This window comes from Lutjanus erythropterus, chromosome 6 (assembly GCF_056507025.1).
Source record: "Lutjanus erythropterus isolate fLutEry1 chromosome 6, fLutEry1.hap2, whole genome shotgun sequence".
Classification (NCBI taxonomy): Eukaryota; Metazoa; Chordata; class Actinopteri; order Lutjaniformes; family Lutjanidae; genus Lutjanus; species Lutjanus erythropterus.
The window spans coordinates 34021700-34043650 of record NC_139322.1 but is presented as its reverse complement, the minus strand read 5'-3'; the positions used below and the strand labels follow the sequence as shown (position 1 = coordinate 34043650).

At 39.5% G+C, this 21951-nt stretch overlaps 1 protein-coding gene across 1 annotated transcript in view; it reads right to left on the bottom strand.

Moving 5' to 3' along the window:
- calcrl2 (calcitonin receptor-like 2) overlaps positions 1 to 21951 on the bottom strand; it is a 39872-nt gene that overhangs the window by 16166 nt on the left and 1755 nt on the right. Inside the window, exons 2-3 of the mRNA XM_084721755.1 lie at positions 2296 to 2353; positions 1712 to 1868 (exon numbers count right to left, since the gene is read on the bottom strand). Of these exons, the coding sequence (XP_084577881.1) occupies positions 1712 to 1868; positions 2296 to 2353 (215 nt within the window). The remainder of the gene's footprint in view (positions 1 to 1711; positions 1869 to 2295; positions 2354 to 21951) is intronic.

Here is a 21951-nt window from a genome sequence, read left to right as displayed (position 1 = left end):
CATTATTCATAAGACATAAAACATAAGTTGGTTGTTAAAAATTTAATTCACTGAACATTACTGAGCAGAAGAGAAATGTAACAAAAAAGGCAATTTTAAACAAATACTTGTGAAAATATGAGATGATGATCTAAAATTAAAGGTCCAGTGAGTAAGATTTAGAGGGATTTATTGGCAGAATATGGCAGAAATGGAATATAATATTCATGAGTTTGTTTTCATTAATGTATAATCACGTCAAAATAATATTTATATCTACACAACATGGATAGAGGGGGCGTTGCGCATTTTCCGTGAGTTTCGTGGCCACCAAACTTTCTCCTACATGCTTGGAAGGGGAGGATGTGCACCCTCACCATTAGATACCTCTAAATTACACCAGTCCTTTAAGCCATTAAGCCTTTTGTTTCAGCCAGTCATTTCTAAGAGGCTGAACCACTGAAATCCACATGAGCAGCCTTTTATTTTCAGAACAGTTAGCTGATTAGCTGAGACAGTAAACTCAATGTGTCCACAGTAGGGTTTGACATTAACCACTGATGACCCATGACCACATGAAGTTACCCTGTTTTTGGCAGACCATGGAAAAAAATATATACAACACATCGAAGGATGTAATGTGCTGTAGTGTGTGCCGCCAGTTTCCCCAACTAGCTGAGAAATCAAGCTTGTTCAAGTGTCACAGTTATGTGTGTGTTATGCTGTGTTAAATTGCCTTTTCTGTATGACATAAGTTTACATTTAAGAGACCAAAAATGTACTTGACCACCATATTTAGGAGTTAAGTGTCCCATGAGGCATCTATCTATATATTTTCAAACCCCCAAAACCAAGTGTGCACCATATGTTCTTGCATGTTGACGTGCGTGTGCGTTTGCATGCACCAGGCAGTTTCAGAAGGATGGGGGACAAATTATTTCAGCACACATTTCAGCATCATTTTCATCGTCGGGTACTTTACAAAGGAAAAAGTAGGCCTCCCGGAGCTCTTCAGAAAAGACAGACTTTCTCTCCGGCGTGGCAGCTAATCATTAGCATACTGATCTGCTGGTTTTGCCAGAAGCCTGTGACACTGGCCTATGACTCATAGGCTAGCTCTGTGAGCTGCTAGCATGGCTGACATTAGATTAGTACAGTATTTGGTCATAAACTGAGGTATTCACCTCACTCACAAAAATGTCACAGAGGCACTAGAAATAATGTCTGTATACAGTTTAATGGTAATCCATCCAATAGTTATCAGGCCAACATTTCTGTTCAAAGACCCTAAACATTCTACACACAGTGGTTTGAACTTGACATAAACCATTAATGAGATTAATGTATTATTGTAGTAAGGAGTATCTTACTATGAAGTAAAAAAGTATCTATTAATTCACATATTCATTGTGGATCCCAGCATGACAGTCATGCTAAAATAGGAGCCGACGGAATTAAAGTAAAGGTCATCTAAGCACAATGAAAATAGATTTGTTTTAAAAGGATATCCTGTAAATCAAGTTTTCCATGTAAAATAAACGATTACAATCGCACAGTGATTTCATTAAAAGTGATTCAGCACTGAAGCTCGAGTGCAAAACGTGATTCATGTCTATCTGCCTTCTGCCAGAAGCAACGCGTGTTTTTGTCATTAAGGAGATGTAAGTTTCGGCTGGACGGCTGTTATTAGCTGACTGCAAAAACAGCAGAACAATAGGTGTGGTCTTATCACCTTCTTCCGTACGCGGTGGATCATGGATTATCTTCAGGTAGCACTCAAACTGAGCAGCCAGGATCTGGTGTCGGGACTTTCCCAGGACGGTGGATATGTCGCTGTAATTCTCCTGCTGCTCCTCCGCCACGGAGCCCACGTCCTCACACTGAGACACCTGGGTCAAAAATTCATACACTGTGTATTAGAGGTGTTAGAACGATGAACGCCTCCTCTTGACTTCGCCTTTCTTATGAGACTAAAGTGTAATGTAATATTACATTTGAAACTAATAAAGTACCAACAGTTCCCAGACGAAATGTTCCATTAGCATGTAGGAAAATGGTAAAAAACACAAAAATGTAGAATTAAGAACAGAGCAACTGAGAACACGTCACTGATAAACACTTGGAAATATCATTTAAACATGCATGGTTAAAAAGTGATGTAATAGTGGTAAAGTAATGGAGTATGGAAATAAATAATACTGTATGTGAAAACTTACTCAGTGAAACATTCAGGGTGTCAAAATATTTAGCTAATTTTACTTAGAATGACAGAAAAAAGACAGGGATATGTGTTTATACACACACGGTCAGACTCACCTCTGTGCCCAATGTCAGTGCAACTATCAGTGAGAGTGTTAGGTTCCTCCACATGTTTCTAAAAAGGAAACAAGAACAAGAACAATGTAATTATTACATTTATTATTTTACATGCCAGATCCCCAAGTAACCATGTGCTATTACCAGGGTTGGGAGGGTTACTTTAGAAATGTACTCTGATACAGTTACTAATTACCTTTTAAAAATGTAGTCAGTAACATAATCAGCAGCAACATAAAAGTATCACAATATTTAAGAAATGTAACTTGATTACTTTCCATTATTTATGGATTACCTCAGGATAAAATATGGTGAAATTATTCAGCCTAATATAGTGTTTTTAAGGCTGCAACTCCTCAACGATGTCCTCAAATGTCTTGTTTTGTCCACAACTCAAAAATATTCAGTTTTCCTTTGTTGTAATTGATTGATTGATTGATTGATTACCAACCTGACCTGGTAACTGTGTGCGCACTGTGCAGGGTAGTATATCAATTTTTATTTTAAAATTGTAATCCTACTGTTGATCCACGTTTTTACAAAGTGCATCTGTAATCTCATTACATCTTTTTTTTTATCTGTAACTATAGGAATACAGTTACTTTTGTATCCAGATTACATAATCCCGTTACATGTAATCAGTTACTCCCCAAGCCAGGTTATTATATGTGAGAGGCTGTTATTCATTTCAAAACTGTGGTTCTTACAAAAAACAGAGTACTTTATGTATACAGTTTGACGGTGCCCTCACATTATAACCAGTAAACTGCTCTGTACTCGCTGTGTCATTGCTTTTCTATGGAGAGAGCGGTGGCGCCCAACTAGGTGGAGGCTCTACCCAGTGGTGGATTTAGTCATTTTGGGGCCTAAGGCAAACACAGGTACGGGACCTTCCACATCCTTTGTTCTCTTCCTGTTTCAAGCCTTGAGTAAATAATGAGTCACAAAAATTAATGTGTTTTTTATGGAAAAGTATGGAGGATAAATTGTGAAGTCTCCCAGCCTCAAGAAATAGAGAAGAATAGAGAAGTGAGTGAAATCATGATCTTGAAATGATCTGCTGTGTGATGTTTACCCTGCCATGCATGCACAGTTAGCTGTTATTATGTACCCAAGGTCTTTATACACATAAACCCAGGCATCATAAGGTTTAGTCTGCAGGATTCATCTTTGACTGGGTAGGACACTCAACCCTCAAAATGCAAAACTCTGACCCCCCTTTGTCATAAAACTTTATCTCTAACACATGACCACAGATTATAAAATTATATATCCAATTCTGAAACTGTATTTTACGTTTCAGTCAACAAGGATTTCCAAACCATGCAAAATGAATGCTGATTACAACTATTGACTATAATCTTTTGACCAGGTATCAAAGCCATTTTGCCCCCTGAATGCATCTGCAACTTGTAAAATTTGTATAAAAGAACCCCATTTATAGCACTAAGACAATATTTGCACACAGCCAATTAGAAGGCTGATTGTAAAGACTATAAAGATCTCTAGCTGATGTCACACACAGTATTATAATTCAGTGAAATCAGTGACAAAAGTCATAAATGCAAAGTCCATTGCCTAATGTTTGTATCTGAGGTTTCACTAAATGAGGAAATTTGCAAGCATTTGTTGTAATTCAAATTCACATAGTTTGTGTAAGTGCAAAATCTGTGCGCTTATGTGTGCTTATATACATGGTTGCCAGGTTCATGGTCTCCTCGCCAAATTGGGCTACTTTTGTGGAGTTGCAGTGGCTTTTTTTTATTTGGGTAGATCTATTTTGCATGCAAATTACATTAATAACATATTTTAATATTTTAAGTGAAATCATTTATTTATACCCACATCCTAGGAAATTGACTCCATATCAGCATGTAGACACATGGCCCTGGGACACTTTACACACACACACACACACACACACACACGCGCGCGCTCTCTGCCTGCCGGCGTCATATTGGCTGTTGGGCTAGTTCTGGTTGTTTTTGATCTGCCACTTGGCTGGTTTTGTCCCCCAGACCTGGCAACCCTGCTTACATATGTTTATTTACAGTAGGTCTAAGTGTATTTTCTCATCTACCAGGACAGGAAGTTCATGCTCCACCAGTCATTCCTCTCCACTGTCCACTCAGGGTCACAGAGACAGATGTGTGTTTATTATTATTTTTGGGCGGGTTAGGTTTAGGGGCAGCAAGTTCCCTTTAGTGTTTCCTCCAGAGCCCAATGAGCCAAACAACGGTGAAATAAATACTCAACACAAGGAGGCTTAAGAGAGAAAGGTGACAACTGTTTCTAAGAATCTCTAAAAACCAATACAAACATTAAAAAAAGTGTCTCTTTGGTGGGAAAACATGGTGGGCTTCATTTATACATGAGAGAAGAAACTGGCTACAATGTGTTTCAGTGGCTCCATACTGCTCATCTGGTGTAATCCAAGTCTCCTTAAGCCCTCACATGCTAAACTGACTTGAAAGACGTCATCGACATTATGTTTTTAGCCTGAATCTTCACTGTAGATACTTAGCTTGGAGCCATGTTCATGTGCACAGAGGCAGAAATCAGAGAATTTAGACATTTCATGTTAAAAGGGACTCAAAACCATTAATCAATTATTAAAATAGTTGGATATTAATTTAATAGTCAACTAATAATTGATTAATTGCTTTCTCCTTTCTTGTTTCCTTTACGTTATGCATTGGGCTTGTGTATGATGAAAAGAAAACCAAATTAAGAAGATAGCTGAAAGATGCTGGATGACCTATAAAGCTGACATATTGTTACAATCTTAGCAAAACGCTAGCTAACTAGCTAGCTAATGATTGCTGTAGATTAGACAGCTAATTAGCTAGTGTTTTGCTAACATTAGCTCTAAGATGTAACTAGCTAACTAAGAATTTATGTTGATTAACTAAAAAGTTAGCTAGCATTTTGCTAACATAAACTAACTTATGATGTTGTTTTTATGGGTCCCCCCACAGCAGCATCTTTTAACTATCTTCAAACTTTGGTTTTCTTTTCAACATAGATGAGCCTCGGACATAGCAGGTACAGGAAACAGGAAAAGAGAAAGATGCCCGCGGTTTCAACAAGTACCAAGCTTGCACAACTGTTATTGGAGCGCACAGCAAAAAAGGGGCGGGACTCTGGAAAGGCGACTTTGTCTTTACAGCATATGTATTTGCACCTTCTACATGATTTCAAATTGATGTTGTGCAGATGTGCTTACAAGTCAAATTGATACCAAACGTTTAGAAAAAAGTAGTATTTTAAAGGAGGGTTGATTCATGCAAAGATACCAAACATCTGATCAAATTACAGGCAAATGTAAAAAAAAAATGACACACACTGAGATTAATGTTAAAGTTCACACATAAAAAGATGATTAATGGATTTGAGTGTTTTAGTGGTTTGACATTGTCAAGCTGCAGGAAAAATGTTTTATCTAGATAACAGTGGAGGACATTTAAATGTGATATTGGAAATGTTCTGCTTCAAGTGATTAAAGCCCAGACAGGCAGCCGGTTCAAAGAAGTTACTGTGCAAATTCAAGCCAAGAAGCTCTTCTTTGAGGCCAGCATAACAAAAACATTTTGACAGTTCAGAGTGCGGGAAGGAGAGATGAAAAGTTAAGGAGAAAGAAATGTGGGAATGCTGTGCGTCAGAGGTGTGAGGGTTTCGGGAACCAGCACTTTGAATAGAACCAGTGCTTCGATTAGTATGAAAAAAATCATTCTTCATTCTTTGCTTGGACTTCTTTTTTTCTGGCTTTCTACCTCTACTTGCACACATGGAGAAAGATGCACAGCATGGAGCGAGGGAGGGAAAAACCTGGATTTAACTGAAACAAAACATTTTAATTAAAATAATCATTCAGCGGGAGTGATGTGCAAAGGTTGAACAAATGTAAGCACTTTGGACTCAGCCCGACACACAAAAGGAATTATTTAAACATTTGCAGTAAAGAACATTTTAGTGTTGAAATATTTAATATTTATGCGCAGCTAACCTTTCAGTAACTGTCTGCAGTGAGTCATGGTTTGATGTTGAGAAGATACAGAATGTCACACAAATAAAATAGGTATTATTCTTCCCTCTACAAAACACAGTCCGATGCTATTATACCAGTCTTTGTGCAAAGCTAAGCTAAGCTACTGCTGGCTGAATCCTAATATTTAAAGGTAGAATCCGCAACATCATTTGTAAATGCACCATTCAAAGTTCGCTGAGCCCACCTCCCCGGCTCAACTAACAAGAGAGAGGGTGAGCGACATGTGAATTAGGAGTGTGAGCAATGGTAGCGTAAACAAAGCTGTGAATCAAAGAATTAAATGTTATTTTCTGATTGTTTCACAGTGGTTATATGTTTGAAATCACTCAGTGATTGATGGAATGTAACTGTTCGTCTCTGGCTGCAACTAATGATTAATTTCTCCATTATTTTCTCAATTTATCAATTCAGTGTTTCCCAAAGCCCAAGCTGCATTGCTCAAATGTCATGCCATATTTTTAATTAGTTTTGGCGCCGTGCACCTGGAGGGCTTTGAGGTTGGAAGTTGGAAATTTCAACTGGGAAATTCCTGACCTCCAACATTGTCTTGGTTATCTCCTGCTTTGACCTCCAACATTGTCTTGGTTATCTCCTGCTTTGCCTGCGACTGATGCTTGTTTTCCTGTGCTTCATGACATGACACATTCCTGCCAGCCTGCCCGACTCTTCGACTCTCCGCCGGCCATGCACGCCGCTTGCTGTATCGAGCTCTCGCCTCGCCTGCCAACCCTCCCTCTGTTCCCTGCTCAGCTCTGCACAGCCATCTTCACTTGTCCCCCAACCCTCCAGAGCAGTCCCTCACCCTCACATTCTTCACTCCTCACCTGCCGCAATAAAGCCCAGCATTGGTCATCTACCCACTCAACTGACATGACTGTGCAAACACAGCCTCCCTCTGTCATTCATTCAACCCCCGTCTGGAAAAGGTCAGTACTGTAATATTTGTGCACATCCAAAAACCTGTAGATGTAGTTTGTTTCTCCCTTCAACCAAAATTTTGTGATTTTCTTTCATGCTTGCATTTCTACTCCAGCCACGTCTTAATCAGAATAGGCTTCAATCAGAATAAAAATAATTCTGGATATCCAACTGGAATATGCTGTTTAAATGACCTGTAATTAATTCATCCATATTCTGAATAATGATGGAAAATCAGTGTGCATGTAAACGCCGGCAGTGTGACAGGGGATGTGATCAAAAAAGGTCAAAAAGGCATTTTTCACGTCCTCTTGAAATTAATACCCTTTGGCATTACAAAACCGTTACTGCAAGGAATGGATCTTACCTTCCTGTCCCTCCTTTCCCCCTCTCTCTTTCACCTGAACACTCACACAAAGCACACAATGCTCAAGACGTGCCTCCTAAACCCACTGAACAATCAACACATGCATATAAATCATTCTCATTTTCTATTAAAGAGTTTCAAGACCTTTATTAATGAATTTATTGATGACCTAGATAATCCAATACTGTGACATCTTTTCCCTGAAGTCTGAGTTGCAGCGATGTCCATTCACACTGTTATAAGAACCAAACACACAGTTGTCTCTCACAGTGTATTGCTCCCGATCAGGACATTGAAAGTCCAAGGACACGCACACTTGGACATTATAATACCTTGGCAGCACACGCTGCTGTGGTCCATTGTCACCAACGAACACCGCAGACAATCTATCTGTTAGCTGTAGCCAAGGGGTTTGTTTTGTATTTGCTTTCTGGTAACAATACAAACAAAAAGGCTGTTGCATTTCTCACTTCCTTTGTCCCTGTCCTTTTGTCCCCTTCTCCAGGGTCATCCCATCTCCTTACTAATCAATACGACTGAGAGCTTAAATTAAATATTAAGTCATTTTTAAAAGTACAGTACACTGACAGTAGGAAGCGAGGAACATGCAAAGATGCTAACAAAAATCACGGCATAATGAAAGCATGTCTTGTAAACCGGAGGGAAATGTTCGACCTTTAAAGGGACAGTTCACCCCAAAATCAAACACAGGCCTACATATTTATCTCCCTTGCTTCTAGTGTTATTTATCTATCCTGATTTTTTGTTTAATAAAAGTTGCAGAATTCACTGGTCTGTAAGTTATCTTGAGTAACTGGGTTGCAGTTTTTGGAAAGAGACACTAGTTTTGAATTTTTCAAATGTGTTTTTTTTTTTTGTGCTTTGAGCACCAAAAACAACAGCACAACTGGTCGGGGGGAAATATGTGTTTTTGGTTTAGGAGTGAACTGTCCCTTTAGAAGTCAGTAAAATGAAGCCCACTTTACACAGACTACATTTATGCACATATTTGTGCATGTTGATTCGTGAGGGTTTGTGTGTACATGACTGAAATGTGTGTTGGTTGCTGTCTAAACTCCCTTCTCTCTCTATGTTGAGGTGCATGTCTGTGGTTTCATCATTCTTTGGATGAACTACTTTTTTTGTGTGTGCAGACATTCTCTCCTGCAGGGGGAAATGAAGGGAAGAGGAGTTTAAACTCAGGTCAAACAAACATTGACATCGCCTCTAGCACTATGTCTTTCCTTCTGCACTCTCCAGTTGTCTCTTGTTTTCCTCTCATTGCTGCTCTTTGATTCCTCTCGAGCCGCCTGCGTCTCCTCTGTTTTTTTCCTCCTACACTGTCGTCTGTCAACATTTATCTCAGTCACTCTGTCTCATACTGTGTCTTTGTCTGTCCCTAACTCTGCCCTTTCAAATTTTAAACTGCCCTTTATGAGGCCAATAATGTTATAGGAATGCTAAACAGCACTATTAAAAAGAAACATTTAGAAAACTTAAAGGTACTACAAGGAATTGTCTCAGTTTGTTGATTTTGGAGGCCCCTGTGGACAAAAGTGGTAGTGTTTCCTCCTCCATAACCACAAAATATGTCAGAAATAAAAATCTCCTGCTTCATTTTTACTGGCTAATGTACTGCTCACTGTGAATTTGGGAAAATGTAAAGACTTCAAAGATTTCAAGAAGAATCTGACCCAGTGGCGTACATTAAGAACATATATACAGGAATAGCTTATTGCTAGAGATAGGTGATGGTCTGCTTTGCTTATGTAGGTCATATAGAGGCATAAGTAATAAACTGAGATGGTTAGTAGCTTTAAAAAAGTAAAGCAACTAGCTGCAAAGCCTTTACAGAGACAGAGATTTACATTTTTTTACAGTGATGGAATACACTATTTCAAATCTTTTTCCTGTAGCCTATTTAAAAGGAGTAATACTGGCTGATGTAGCCCGGTTCACTTATATAAGAATAAGTATAGAGATATTCAGTATTTTTAAGAAATCCCATGATCCTACCAACAAGTATTGTCTGTGTACCCAAAGCCTGGTATGTCTTCTTCCTCTGTGCCATTGAGCACCATTGTTGTCCAAAAACTACTAAAAACACATCAGTGTTCACATCACAGCCATATTTAGTTGCATAGAGCTCGCAAAACCCTTTCTCACCATAAGTTGAGTGGCACCATGGACAATGATATACAAGTAAAGCATTTAGAATTGTTGATGTCTATGTTAGTTGATAAATCTCCCCATAGCTGAGTGTATTCCTTTAAAGGAGTCCTGATTTCTGTCTCCAGTGTGATGTTTAGACGGTCTGAGAGCAGTCATTGTCAAACTGGAATGCATGCTTTGCTTGTCCGTTGAGCAGCTGTAGAAACAACACCGAGCCATGAGTACACCACATGCAGAAGACTTAAAGTCATAATAATATACCACAACACAGAAGAAAGAAGGCTTAATCGTAAAAATAATAACAAGAGCATCAGCCTTCAAACCCCCACATCAGACCCTGTAATGACAGTCAACTGTGTCATACAATCTGTTGTCAAAGACACCGCCAGCTGCTGAGGTATGAGGATGACTGGAAGAGCTGCAGCAGCGTCTCTTGGCAACCAAAGCACTCCAGATAAGTGATGTTTCTGATGAATGTGTCTTTTGTACGCAGGAATCGCAAACGTAGAAAGATACACGCAACAAATACAATAAAGAAACAGTCCAGTTAGTTTTAGATGCATACACAAATGTGCTAAAATGCTGCCAAGCTACGTGCAAATATTAAAACAGCTTGGATCAAATCGCTTCTTCACAAGGGTTTAAGGTAAAGATGTGGAAATTCTGACAAAAAGAACAAGGTCTGTGTTTTTAATGAATGAGGAGGAAGGCTTAATATTTTGCACACAGCTTATCAGTGCATCTTGCCTGGTTCGATTAGACCAAGGTGGGAGACGCTGACCAGAAACAAAGAATATAAAGGCTTGTGTTTGTGCTTCAGGGTCCTTTGCTTTATATTTAGAAGCACTCCAAAGGAGATAAACTGAGGAAATTAAACACACACATCTCCTGAGCCAAAGGTTCATAAGATGCCTTATGATGATGGAATGAGTCACTGTCAGCCGTATTATGGCAGGGCTTAGTCACAAAACTTTCATTTTCTGCTAAAATCAAATGTGTTTCTTCAGGTGTGTTGATAAGTCAGAGGTTCAAAATGAAGAAATAATAATATTTTCCCCCTTTCTAAGTAAAATTGCTTTTTTGGGGGGTAACACCATCACACATAAATACAATTGGTCTCACTGAATCCTCAAGAATCTCAGTTTTCAAGTCATATCTAATTAATGCAATTCCAATACTGTTAAGGGTCTCCAGTAGTCAGGATTATACAAATACACGTTTTTTCTGAGGATGAAAATAACACATTTATATTGCATCCAAAAAACTGTATGGGATTAGCAAACGGTGTATGTAAAGGGACAACTCCTGGGTACCAACAGAACACATTTTCATTCAGATATATTGAGGGGAAAGATCAAGGGACACCTTTGAAAATGACAATAGCAGTTTTTCTAACATTGGAGCGTTATTTAGCCACCTTCCTTAAGAGCTGTCATGATATCGCTGGGGTTTCTAGAGAGTGGGCCTGGGGGGCACTGGCCACCCCTGAAGTCTAATTGGCCACTCCAAGTGCCATCCCATTATCCTCAAGTATGATTGGTTGTTTATCCAGTGAGAGGCGGGATCTGCGTTTGAACCAAGTTTTTGATGGGTATTTTAAATGTGCATTGATTTATTTTGTATGTAGCCTACTTTTATTATTTTTTTACAGGATTAATTTACTTAAAAAATTAAGCATAAAAATAAAAGCATTTTTTCATGATGGGGTCTTATATCCTGAGGAAAGAAGTACAATTTCTTTTTGAGTACTTAAAGCATAAAGTATGGAAACCTGATGTTATGTTTGTATGGTGTCACTGTGTTGTGATTGGTAGGACTATTTATCTTTTAAATAAACATTTTAAACACAGAATGTAAAAAGTGTAAGAAGTGTACCCACAGCAATGCTGGTACATAAAATAGATATGAGAAACAGTACATTAATGTGCGTATGCGCATACGTATGTTCATGCATGTTCGTGCACATCAACGTATAAGCCAATGCCCCACTTGGAAACGTGTCCACTGTTACTAATGGATACTGGTCTTCTAGATTAATATGATACCAGCATCTTCACTCTAGCATTAAAACTGCTGCAGCCTTATGAAAGACGGATAGATGTAACACACACATGCAGACACACACAGACAACCACACACACAATGACTCATCCTGAGGCTCACTGGGACTTAGCCCATCCACTTCTGGCAACAGGCAACACAGTGGGAGAATAATATCAATAATTTAGTAAAAATTTTGCTGGCGATGAGTTACTTTGGCTTTTGTTCCACCCATTTATCTCATTCTAGTGTTTACATCTCACCACTCTAATATTTTATCCATTCTTGAAGTTATTTACTGATGAACTGCTGCATTTTTTTGTACACCCACTTTCTCTCAACCTCTCCCTCTAAATAAATTAATGACATCCTATATTTCCCAGAACGCCTTTGGAAAACATCCAAGGAATTGCAGTTTTTCCATTCAGAAGTCGGAAGTAGATGTGTAGGTGGGGAATTCATGATTTTCAACAGCAGAACGAGACCATTCCCGGGAAATGTGTGCGTCGTCACAGCATCCAAAAAACCTGTTTAACATAACTGAAATATCTTTTATCCAACTCCACTGTATCTGTGAAAAATGTCTCTTTGTCATGTATGTTTGTTCATACACTCCACAACCTTAAAGCTCACTGTGAGAGCCATATGCTCTCACGGGGCCATGGGTCATCAGATGAAATCATGGGAAATCCAAATATTGTTGTCTTGCTACTCCAGATTTAGGTTTATTGGCCTTTGCACCCAGTGAAACGGCCTGCAGATGCTGCTGTGACGTAAAACAGGATTTTGTCCTGACCCTGGAGGTCATTATTGCCTGAGGATCAGCATGAGCAGCATTTCCAGGGTTGCATGTTTGCAGGGTGGAAGGACCTTAATATAAGCTGTAGAGAAATGCAAAATTGCCTTAACAACATAATAGGATGAAATTGCTTTTGGGAAGTGCACCAGACACATGGATATAATATGAAATTAAGGGTGACTAGAACAAAAGCCTGGACAAAAAGCTTAAATGAAAAAAATAAAATAAAACTTGCAAAGCATTAAATAACATCCCTAAAAGCAAACAGCTGTCTGGGATTCTTCTGCTGCTGTCAACAATAAAAGAGAAGATATCATGTTCTAATTAAATTATGCTCTTGTCAAGGTGACTAAAACAAATACAGCTCAAAAGAACAATCAAAAAAAGAATGCTGTGCTGCAGATGGGGGTGTTTGCCAGAGATAAGATAAAATACCAAACACACAACACCAGAGAGAATCAGGGGAAGCAAAAATACACAGCCAGTTTCTCCAGAGCTCACCAAGACTGAGAAACTGTGGGCCTAACCTTTACTTCCATGCTGCTAGTCTCCTTCAAACTGCTCATGGTGGAGCAGTGAAACAACTGCTGAACTATAACCTACACACAATTATTATCATCAGGTAAAAAGGAGAAATATATTCTGAACTAATACTACAAACTAGAACTCCAAGAGATTATTATTACTATCAAACAATCTGCTAATATTAATTCCAAGGGGATGTCACCAAGTTCAAAACCAAGATGCTCTTTTTTCCATTTCACAATGAGAGCCAACATGCTGACATTCAAATCCATGAGTACTCAGTGGTCATTACCACACTATTACATGAGCTCTCAGTAGCTGTGGGTTGCACCACATCCATATTGAACTATGACTACTGAGCACTAGAGACTGCCTCTGTGGTGGCATCTAATGACTTTCTTCCACTGTTGATTAATCTGTTGATTATTTTCTTGAAGAATCGATTAGTTGTTTGGTTTATAAAATGGTTAATTTTACTTACTGTTACTGTTTCCCAAAGCCAAAGATAACATCCTCAAATGTTTTGTTTTATTCACAGCCCAAAATGTTATTCAGTTTATTGTCATCAATTAATAAAGAAACTAGAATTTTTTTTACATTTAAAGGAGAAGTGTGTGATTTCCAGTGGCATCTAGCGTTCAAACCTTAGACTGCAACTAAGAGGATTTACCCCGACACCGCCCCTCTCTCACCAAGAGTACGGTGGCCGTCAGCGGACAAAATGGCAAGTGAAAGCTTTCTCACAGCAAACTACAATTATGTGTGTAGGATGAATTACCTGTCCAGCAGAAAACAGGCAACCTCGGCGTCACTGTGAAAACGTTTGTCCTCCATCAGCGATTTCCATCGTGTAAATGCTATGCTGATGTTGATTCGTGTTTGTGCAGTTTCCTGTCATGATTGTGTTTACTTTCTTCGCATCTCCGCTTCTTGGATGACGGGGATTCACTGTCCGCTGCTTTTTGTTCTGGTACAGTGTATGTATGATCCTCCATCTGTGCCAGTCAAGGTTCACAACGCTAAATGATCTGCCAGCAATCACCCGCGTCTATCCTCCCCGTCTACTTCTGTGTTTACGATGCAGCATCTACGTAAGGTCGCCATGGGCATCCCAAGACTCACTGTTAGTGCAGTTTGTCCGCTCTGCGCTGCCGTAGACGGCGCAGGATGATGATCTCCGTAGGTTGACCCGACAGTATGTAACTATAAATGGCTATTTCTAAAGTAACGGGAACATATAGATTATGAGTTTACGTTGATTGATAATAATAAATAACATACTTATATATAATATATCTCATTTATGTACATAAATTCCTGTAATTATTACACACTGGTCCTTTAAGAAGCAGGAATCCGAGAGATTTTTTTCCTTAAAATATTACAAAAAATGACTCAAACCAATTAATCAATTACCAAAATAGCTGGCAATTAATTTAATACCCAATTAATTACCCAATTAATCGTTGCAGCTCTACTGGTACAACAGTGGGTGTCTCCAGGACCACATTTTGCCATGATGACACACACAAACACACACACACACACATATACTCATTTGGGAAGCTAGAAGTAAATAATAATAATAATAAATAAATCTCAAACTAAATCAATATCAAAATAAATTTTCTGTATATCACTATTTTGGTAGAAAAAAAAAAAAGTCATATTGCAAATACTGAAATTACAATCGTGATATGCGATATGTTTAGTGGAAATTGTCATGTTCACTGAAAAAAGAAATAAAATAAAATCATGATGATGTTTTACTTATTGAGGTCTGTACTAGGGATGCACCGATCGTCCAGCCAGAGACCAGAATTGGCAGGTTTTCAGCATGACCGGCCCTGACCAGTGACCGGCCGGTCAGCGTCACATATCTGATTCTGTGCCGGTCATTGTCACACACGATGGTCACGTCATGCACGCAGCAGATAAACTGACCGTGATATCAACACAGTGCTGATGACAGCTACACACTCAGACACATGCTTGCATGAAGCTGGTGTCAGCGACAGATTCCAAGAGCAGGATAAAGACAGACAGTCTACAACGAGACAGAGGAGCTGACAATGTCGCAAAACAGCCGTAAACTATGTAGCTAGCCCTCCATGCTAATGTTAGCTAGCAGCAGACTGCTGTTCACAGAGGGACAGTTAAAATCTCACCTCCTGTTCTGGCTGAAGAATAAACAACCGGTGTTGATGCGTCTCCTCAAACATTTTCTCATCCAGACTTGTTTAACTTCTGCGTCTGTTTTTCTCACAGCAAAGTTTTACTGAAGCAAACTGTTGCACCGTGTCAGTCTCCGGTTTGTTTACATCAATCACGTCGATCAATCACGTGAAATCGCATCCCACGAGATTCCTGATCTGATCACATTCACCCGATTCATGATCTTAATATAAAACTATAAGGCCTGGCTGCAACCTGGAGGACTTTGGAGAAAATTTAAATAGTATTTAATGAATATTTAATAGTCAGTGTCTTATTATGAACATCTAATTTAATTTTTACATGAAAAGTTGCAAAAGCATTTGTGAATGCTGTCAATTACAGTTATTAGAAAGACCGAAAATCAGAATCAACCAAAATCGGACTCGACAGGCCAGACCCTTCAAAAAATCAAACTTATCGGCCAAGAAAATTGAAATTGGTGCATCTCTAGTCTGTACCAAACAAACATGCTTTCTTTCACCTGCAGAACAAGATTTTTAAATCAGGTCATCTATGCACCACTACAGTACCTCATGATAATGCTGTCTTCTCACACATTTTTCCTTCTCCAAAAAATTGCAATCTGGTTCTGCAATTTGGATATTGAAACTTGACCGTCTCGACAAACTAAAATGTATTCCATCAGTGGTGAAATAAATACTCACATCCTCTACTTAAAGGGCCAGCGTATAGGATTTAATAGCATCTAGCAGTGGTGAACTTACAGATTGCAAACACCTCGTCCTACTCTCCCCCTTCCAAGCATGTAAGAAAACCTACAGCCAACTCATTCAGCTTGTGTGTGTGTTTTTCATCTGCTCAGTGATACCCCTCTAGTTCAGTCACACTGAACTCTACAGTTTTCTCAAGTTCCCTCTAATAAGCTGCTCTAGTTCAGTGTCTCATAGGTCAAACCTTCAGAGCTCCAGGGACCAGGGACGTGTGTGTGTCTGTGTGCATCTGCTCACACATTATCCTTATTATTTGTATTCCAGTGGGGGATACAGAGAACCACAGGGAATCAACACAAACCTCAAGAGTGTGTGTGTGTGTGTGTGTGTACATACGCCTGTATGTGAGGGACGGCGGAGGAAGGATGAAGGTTGAGGAGGAGGCTATTATCTACCTCTGTCATACTGAAACCACTTCCTCCCTTCTCTCCCCTCTCCACTTATAAACAGGCCCAAAGGTTAAAAATAAGCCATTGTTACACATGCACAAAGGGACGGGGACTTTCATAGTGAGGGGACACAGCCTTTACATATGAAAGCACAAAGTCTCCGTTGGACATTGAAAGGTGAGGAAGTCTACTGCTACAGATTGAAGTCTAAAATCTTTTTGCGTTAGTGATTACTTTCTCAATTAACTGATAAATTGTTTGGGCTACTGTAGAAAAAATGTCCATCACAAGTTCTTAAGGTGACGTCTTAAAGCATCTTGTTTTGTCCAACCAAAAGTAATAAAACAAGCACACATTTGAGCGGCTGGAGCCAGTTATTTTTTGCCATGTTTGCTTAAAAATTGCTAAAGGCATTATTCAGTTAATTTTCTCTTGATCGACTAATTGATTAATTGACCAATCAGGGAAGCTCAAATTGCAACTATAGCGAGTAACTGTGTGCAGTGAGGTAACATGAAGCTTTCCCTGACACGAAAATCTCTGAAAAGTGTTTTAACGCCTGGCATAAAATGAGGTTTTCAGCCTCTCAAATATGGACATTTCCCCCATTTTCTATATGTTTATTATCATATCAAATGGAACATCTTTGGATTTTCAACTGAAAAAAATGAGACTTTTAAAGACATCACCTTTTGACATTTTGTAGACATTGCAGCCCTAGAATGAATATGACAACTAACTTAAGTTTCTGTTTTTATTTGATAACTGCTAATAAATAAATTAATTTTAAAAAATGAGTGAGTTTAAGTAAAAACTGATTTCAGTAAAGTAGATTCTGACCCACTTGCTTGACCAGGCAGGGTTCAGCATTAACACTGACCCCTGACAAAGGTTTTGCAGGTTTGTGGCACCTTTTTCATTTCCAAAATCTGATTACTGATAAAGAATAAACACAGCAAAATAGACATTTCTGAAAGCAGACATTAATTTGTGGTAGAATAAAAGCACAAGTATTAATGTTGGCTCCATTACATTTAGGCATCCAGTCCAGCATTAACAATACCAGGAACCTGGAACTGGAACACCTAAATGGAATTCAGCCATCATTAATATTATTAGATAAACCTGTGTCAGAAAATCCGCTGAGAGAAAAGTCTGGAAGAATATATCATTCAGCAGTCTATCATTAGCAATAACAAAGCTACACGGTATGCTTGGACACAAAGCAAGGTCAAATATGGCCTCCCTTATCTCTCCGGGCTTTCATCACAAGAAAAATAAGCAGCAACGCTGTTGTGACGACGGCACACAGGGAGACGTGAGGATATCAGCTGACACAACAGTAACCAGCTGCAGCAAAGAAAACCTCTGCTGGTGCTGAACGGTAGCCCGGAGGTGATTTTAAACTTGCTAGGAAGAAGTTTACAGGCATCTGTATAGAGAAGGCTGTGTGGACATATTTTCATGGCACGGCAAAACAATTTCAACATTTTGTCTTACAACTTGTAAGACTGTTTTATGACTGAATTAACTGGTTAACAGCTTTAGCTTGTTAAGTTTAATTAGTCGGGCCACTAGGGGGCAGACACACTCCAAAGCCATCAGAGTTTATGAACTTGTGATATATAGTCACTATACAGAGGAGGTAGGGTGGATAGATCAGTCAAACAACCACAGGATGTTCACCCACGAGACAGGGATTCAAGGTCAACATTGACTTCTTTTTAACTTGTGTAACATAAAATGTTACGTAACTTACATGCACTGTGCACACTAAATAACATATTTGTTTCAACCCAAACCACGATCTTGTCCTGAATCAGGCATGTCCAAACTATTCCACAAAGGGCCGAGTGGCTGCAAGTTTTCGCTCCACCCAACAGCACACCTGTCTCAACTAATCAGCTGTTTGAAGACTGAAATCAGTTGATTAAATGAGCCGAGCCTGGTGTGCTCCGGCTTTGTAAGAACGAAAACCCGCAGCCACATGGCCCTTCATGGAATAGTTTGGACATGCCTGTCCTAAATAAAGTATTTTTTTCCCATAAACTTTACCAAGTAGTTTTTGGGCCTTTATTTTGAAAGTCTACTTAGCCGTTGCGTATTTATCTTTTCTAATTTTACCCTGGAGCATATGAAAAACTGAAGCTAGATGGGAACCTACAGCGTCATAGTTTGAAACACAGGGCCACTGACCAAGTTGCCGTATTGGACGATTCGGGAGTGAAAACATGTTAGAAATGTGCACATAATTAGCTAAAAGAGATAAAAAGTACCACAGACCTTGGGTTCTCTGTCAGGTTCTGACTGAGGTAAAATATTTCACGATACACTTTTGTAATGGATTCGATGTTTATGTTCAAAATATGGAACAAAGCATCTTTGAGGGCAGCTACTTTGAAATGCAACACACATAATTTATTTTATGCTAACCAAGTATGTAGCACAGTGTGAGCTAAAAACCGGCCAAAACACAAGATCCTGTTATGCAATAACCACAAGAAGGTTCAATAACAGGTCAAACATGGTACTTGAACCTGCAGACAGGGGCTGACTGAATAAGAGGGGATGCAACACGCCTTCAAAGAACAAATTTTTTGAATGTAGTCTTAAAGAGACATATGTGATTGGACCATGAGTTGATCTGCAAAGTTTTTTTGCACACTCTCATTTGGTGATGTGGCTCTGAACCCGTTTGCCACTATGAATGAGTGCATATCTCCTGTAACCTTATTTAAGTCCGGCATTTCTGGGCTTACATTCTGTGGAAAGTGGGCTCTTAACACTGTCTGATCCAGTAACTCACTTATGTGAGCCAGCACACCAGCAGCACTAGGATTTACAGTGACTGAGCTGTCCGCGTATGAATGATTACAGACTTGGTTATTTTCCCATAGCTGGACCCATAAATAGCTGCTCCAGCTTGGAGCGGTGCCATGCAGTGTCTTCTGATTTTTATTTGTATTATTTGTCCCTGGGGCTATAAAAGCAGCGCAGGCGGTGCACGACAAGAGAATAGAGGCATTGCTCCCGAGACTCAATGGTCAAACCATGGTCATCACTTCCACATGTCCTTAACTCCTTTGTCCAACCAAACGTGAGGTTTCCCACCAGGCAGATGCCCGTAGGCTATGTTGAGAGAGAAGATCACCACCAGCACAACAGTAACCATGCCAGCCTTAGCACTCTCCCCCACCTATCAATCAGTGTGGGAGCCAGCACACCCTGACACACTTCTCAGATAGGGTCATCCTGACACCACACTCACCACTAAAGCATCTCCTCTCATTCTTTTTTCATTCCCTTTCTCATTTCGTCTCACGAAAGAAGAAGTTTTGACGTTACGCAAGGGCTGCCTTGTTCGCTGTCCTTTGTATGTAATGTTACTGTTGTTGTCGTCACTACTGCATTGCCTTATGGGATATTTTTGCTGCTGTAGTGCCCAGTGCTTAAACACTGTAATATTTCCCTGAAGATTTTATTTACCTTGCATACTACTAGTTTCATACTGAGGTTTCTGTGTTAGTATACTAAATACCATGTTAGCAGGAATTTCGGACACAGAGGTAGATTAGTTAGCTGTTAGCTCGTGCTTTGCTAACACTGGCTATCAGGTGTAACTAGCTCACGATTACAGTATATTAGTTAGCTAGTGCTTGGCTAACATTAGTTATCAGATGCAACTAGTTAATGATTAATGTAGACTAGTTGGCTAGTTTGCTTATGTTTTGCTAACATTAGCTAATTTAAGATGTGAGGAAAAAGCTGACTGAGGTTCTGTGCTGTTATTGGAGCACAGAGCAAAAAGGGGCGGGACTTAGGAGGGGTCCATTTTTGTGACAGGCATTCCAGAGGAATCTTGTCATATATTGTGCAAAAAGACAGGAAGTCTTTGCCACTCTAACTACAATCCCTGCACCTATTAGTATGCAACCCAGACATGTTAGTTATCTCCCACTGAGTCTAAAATAAGCACATGTTTTTTCAGGTACTCAGGAGGGGTGGTTTGGGCTTGTTGGCCTGTTTGTGTTATGAAAGGGGCGATGAGTGGAGAGCGAGGTGGGGGTTGGGACCAAAGTAGCAGCCAGAGCACCTATTAATACACTGATAGCTGCCTGGCAAGAGCAGGCTGTTCCAGTCAAAGACACGCTGGGACACTGGTGGTGGGGTGGGGGTTGAAAGTTTCCCACGGGCGGACGCACAGTCAGACTTTAGAGTCCAGGAACCATTCTGAGCTACTCAAAAGTCAAGTCAAGAGCTGCACTGAGATTGATGTCTTGGGTGTGCGAGGATTACAACTTGGCAACCCCTGGCGGAGTGGGTAAAGGGTATTCCTGAGGACCCTCGAGTGAAATGGAGCCAATTATAGATAGAAACACACAAAGCAAACATGGAAATAGCCTCTGCTGGTGCTTGCAAATTTTGCAAAGGCAAATACGAGGCTGAGGATGGCATGAGAATAATATTAGTGAGTGTCACCCTACTAAAGAATAAGAATACTTGTATATAAACAGTAGTACACAAGTCTCCAGTTCTACGTGGATCAGGCACATCAAACAGCATGGAATGACTTCCATGAGGAAAGCAATTCCTGTAAGTCTGTGAGGTTTTCAGGGGATTGCTACCGTGCATATAGAAGTGGATGAAAATCACCCAAGAGAAATGCAAATTCATGGAGAAAATAACAAAGCACTCATCAGCATATCCAGCCTGCTGGGAACAGGGTAGAGGTAGCCTTGTGTATCTATAACTCCATGAGACCTCCATTGTTTGACTTTATTGTCTTGCTTTGAATGTGGTGTGAATGTCAAATTACAATGACACTCGGTCAGTTTATCAAACTGCACAAGACTGGCTGGGCTACATTGAGAATGATTCACTTTAAAACAGATTAAATCATGGTTTAACTTTAAATTTTGTTGCACTAAAACCTAGCTTAAAACAAAGTCAGATCAAATCTAAACTTCTCTTTTAAGCTCAGTTTACTTTCCCTTTAAACCCAGATTACATTTGACGCTTTCGCACCACAACTTTAACCTCCGATATAAAATGTAATCTAGTATCAGTCTTAAGGAGGTTTTATAATTCAGCCAACAAGTTTTTCATCAAGCCAACAAATTTCTCTCTGAGCCATCATGAGTAGGCTAACTAACTTTTTAGCTAGCCAGCAAACAATATGTTTTGTTAACTTTTCAGATCGCTAGCATCAATACAACCTTTAATTAACTTTTTAGCTAAGTAGCAAGTGATATAACTTTTCTTTTTTTTTTTACTTTTCAGTTAGCTAGCAAGCAACAAATATTGTGTGTGTTCCAATACCCATACTTCCATAATTATAGTATATAAGATTTTGTATATCCCAATACATAGTAGGTCAAATACAGTATGCCAATAATAGCAGGATGTCCTACTGCATTCCTTTGTATTTTGCAGTATGTAAGCCAGAATGC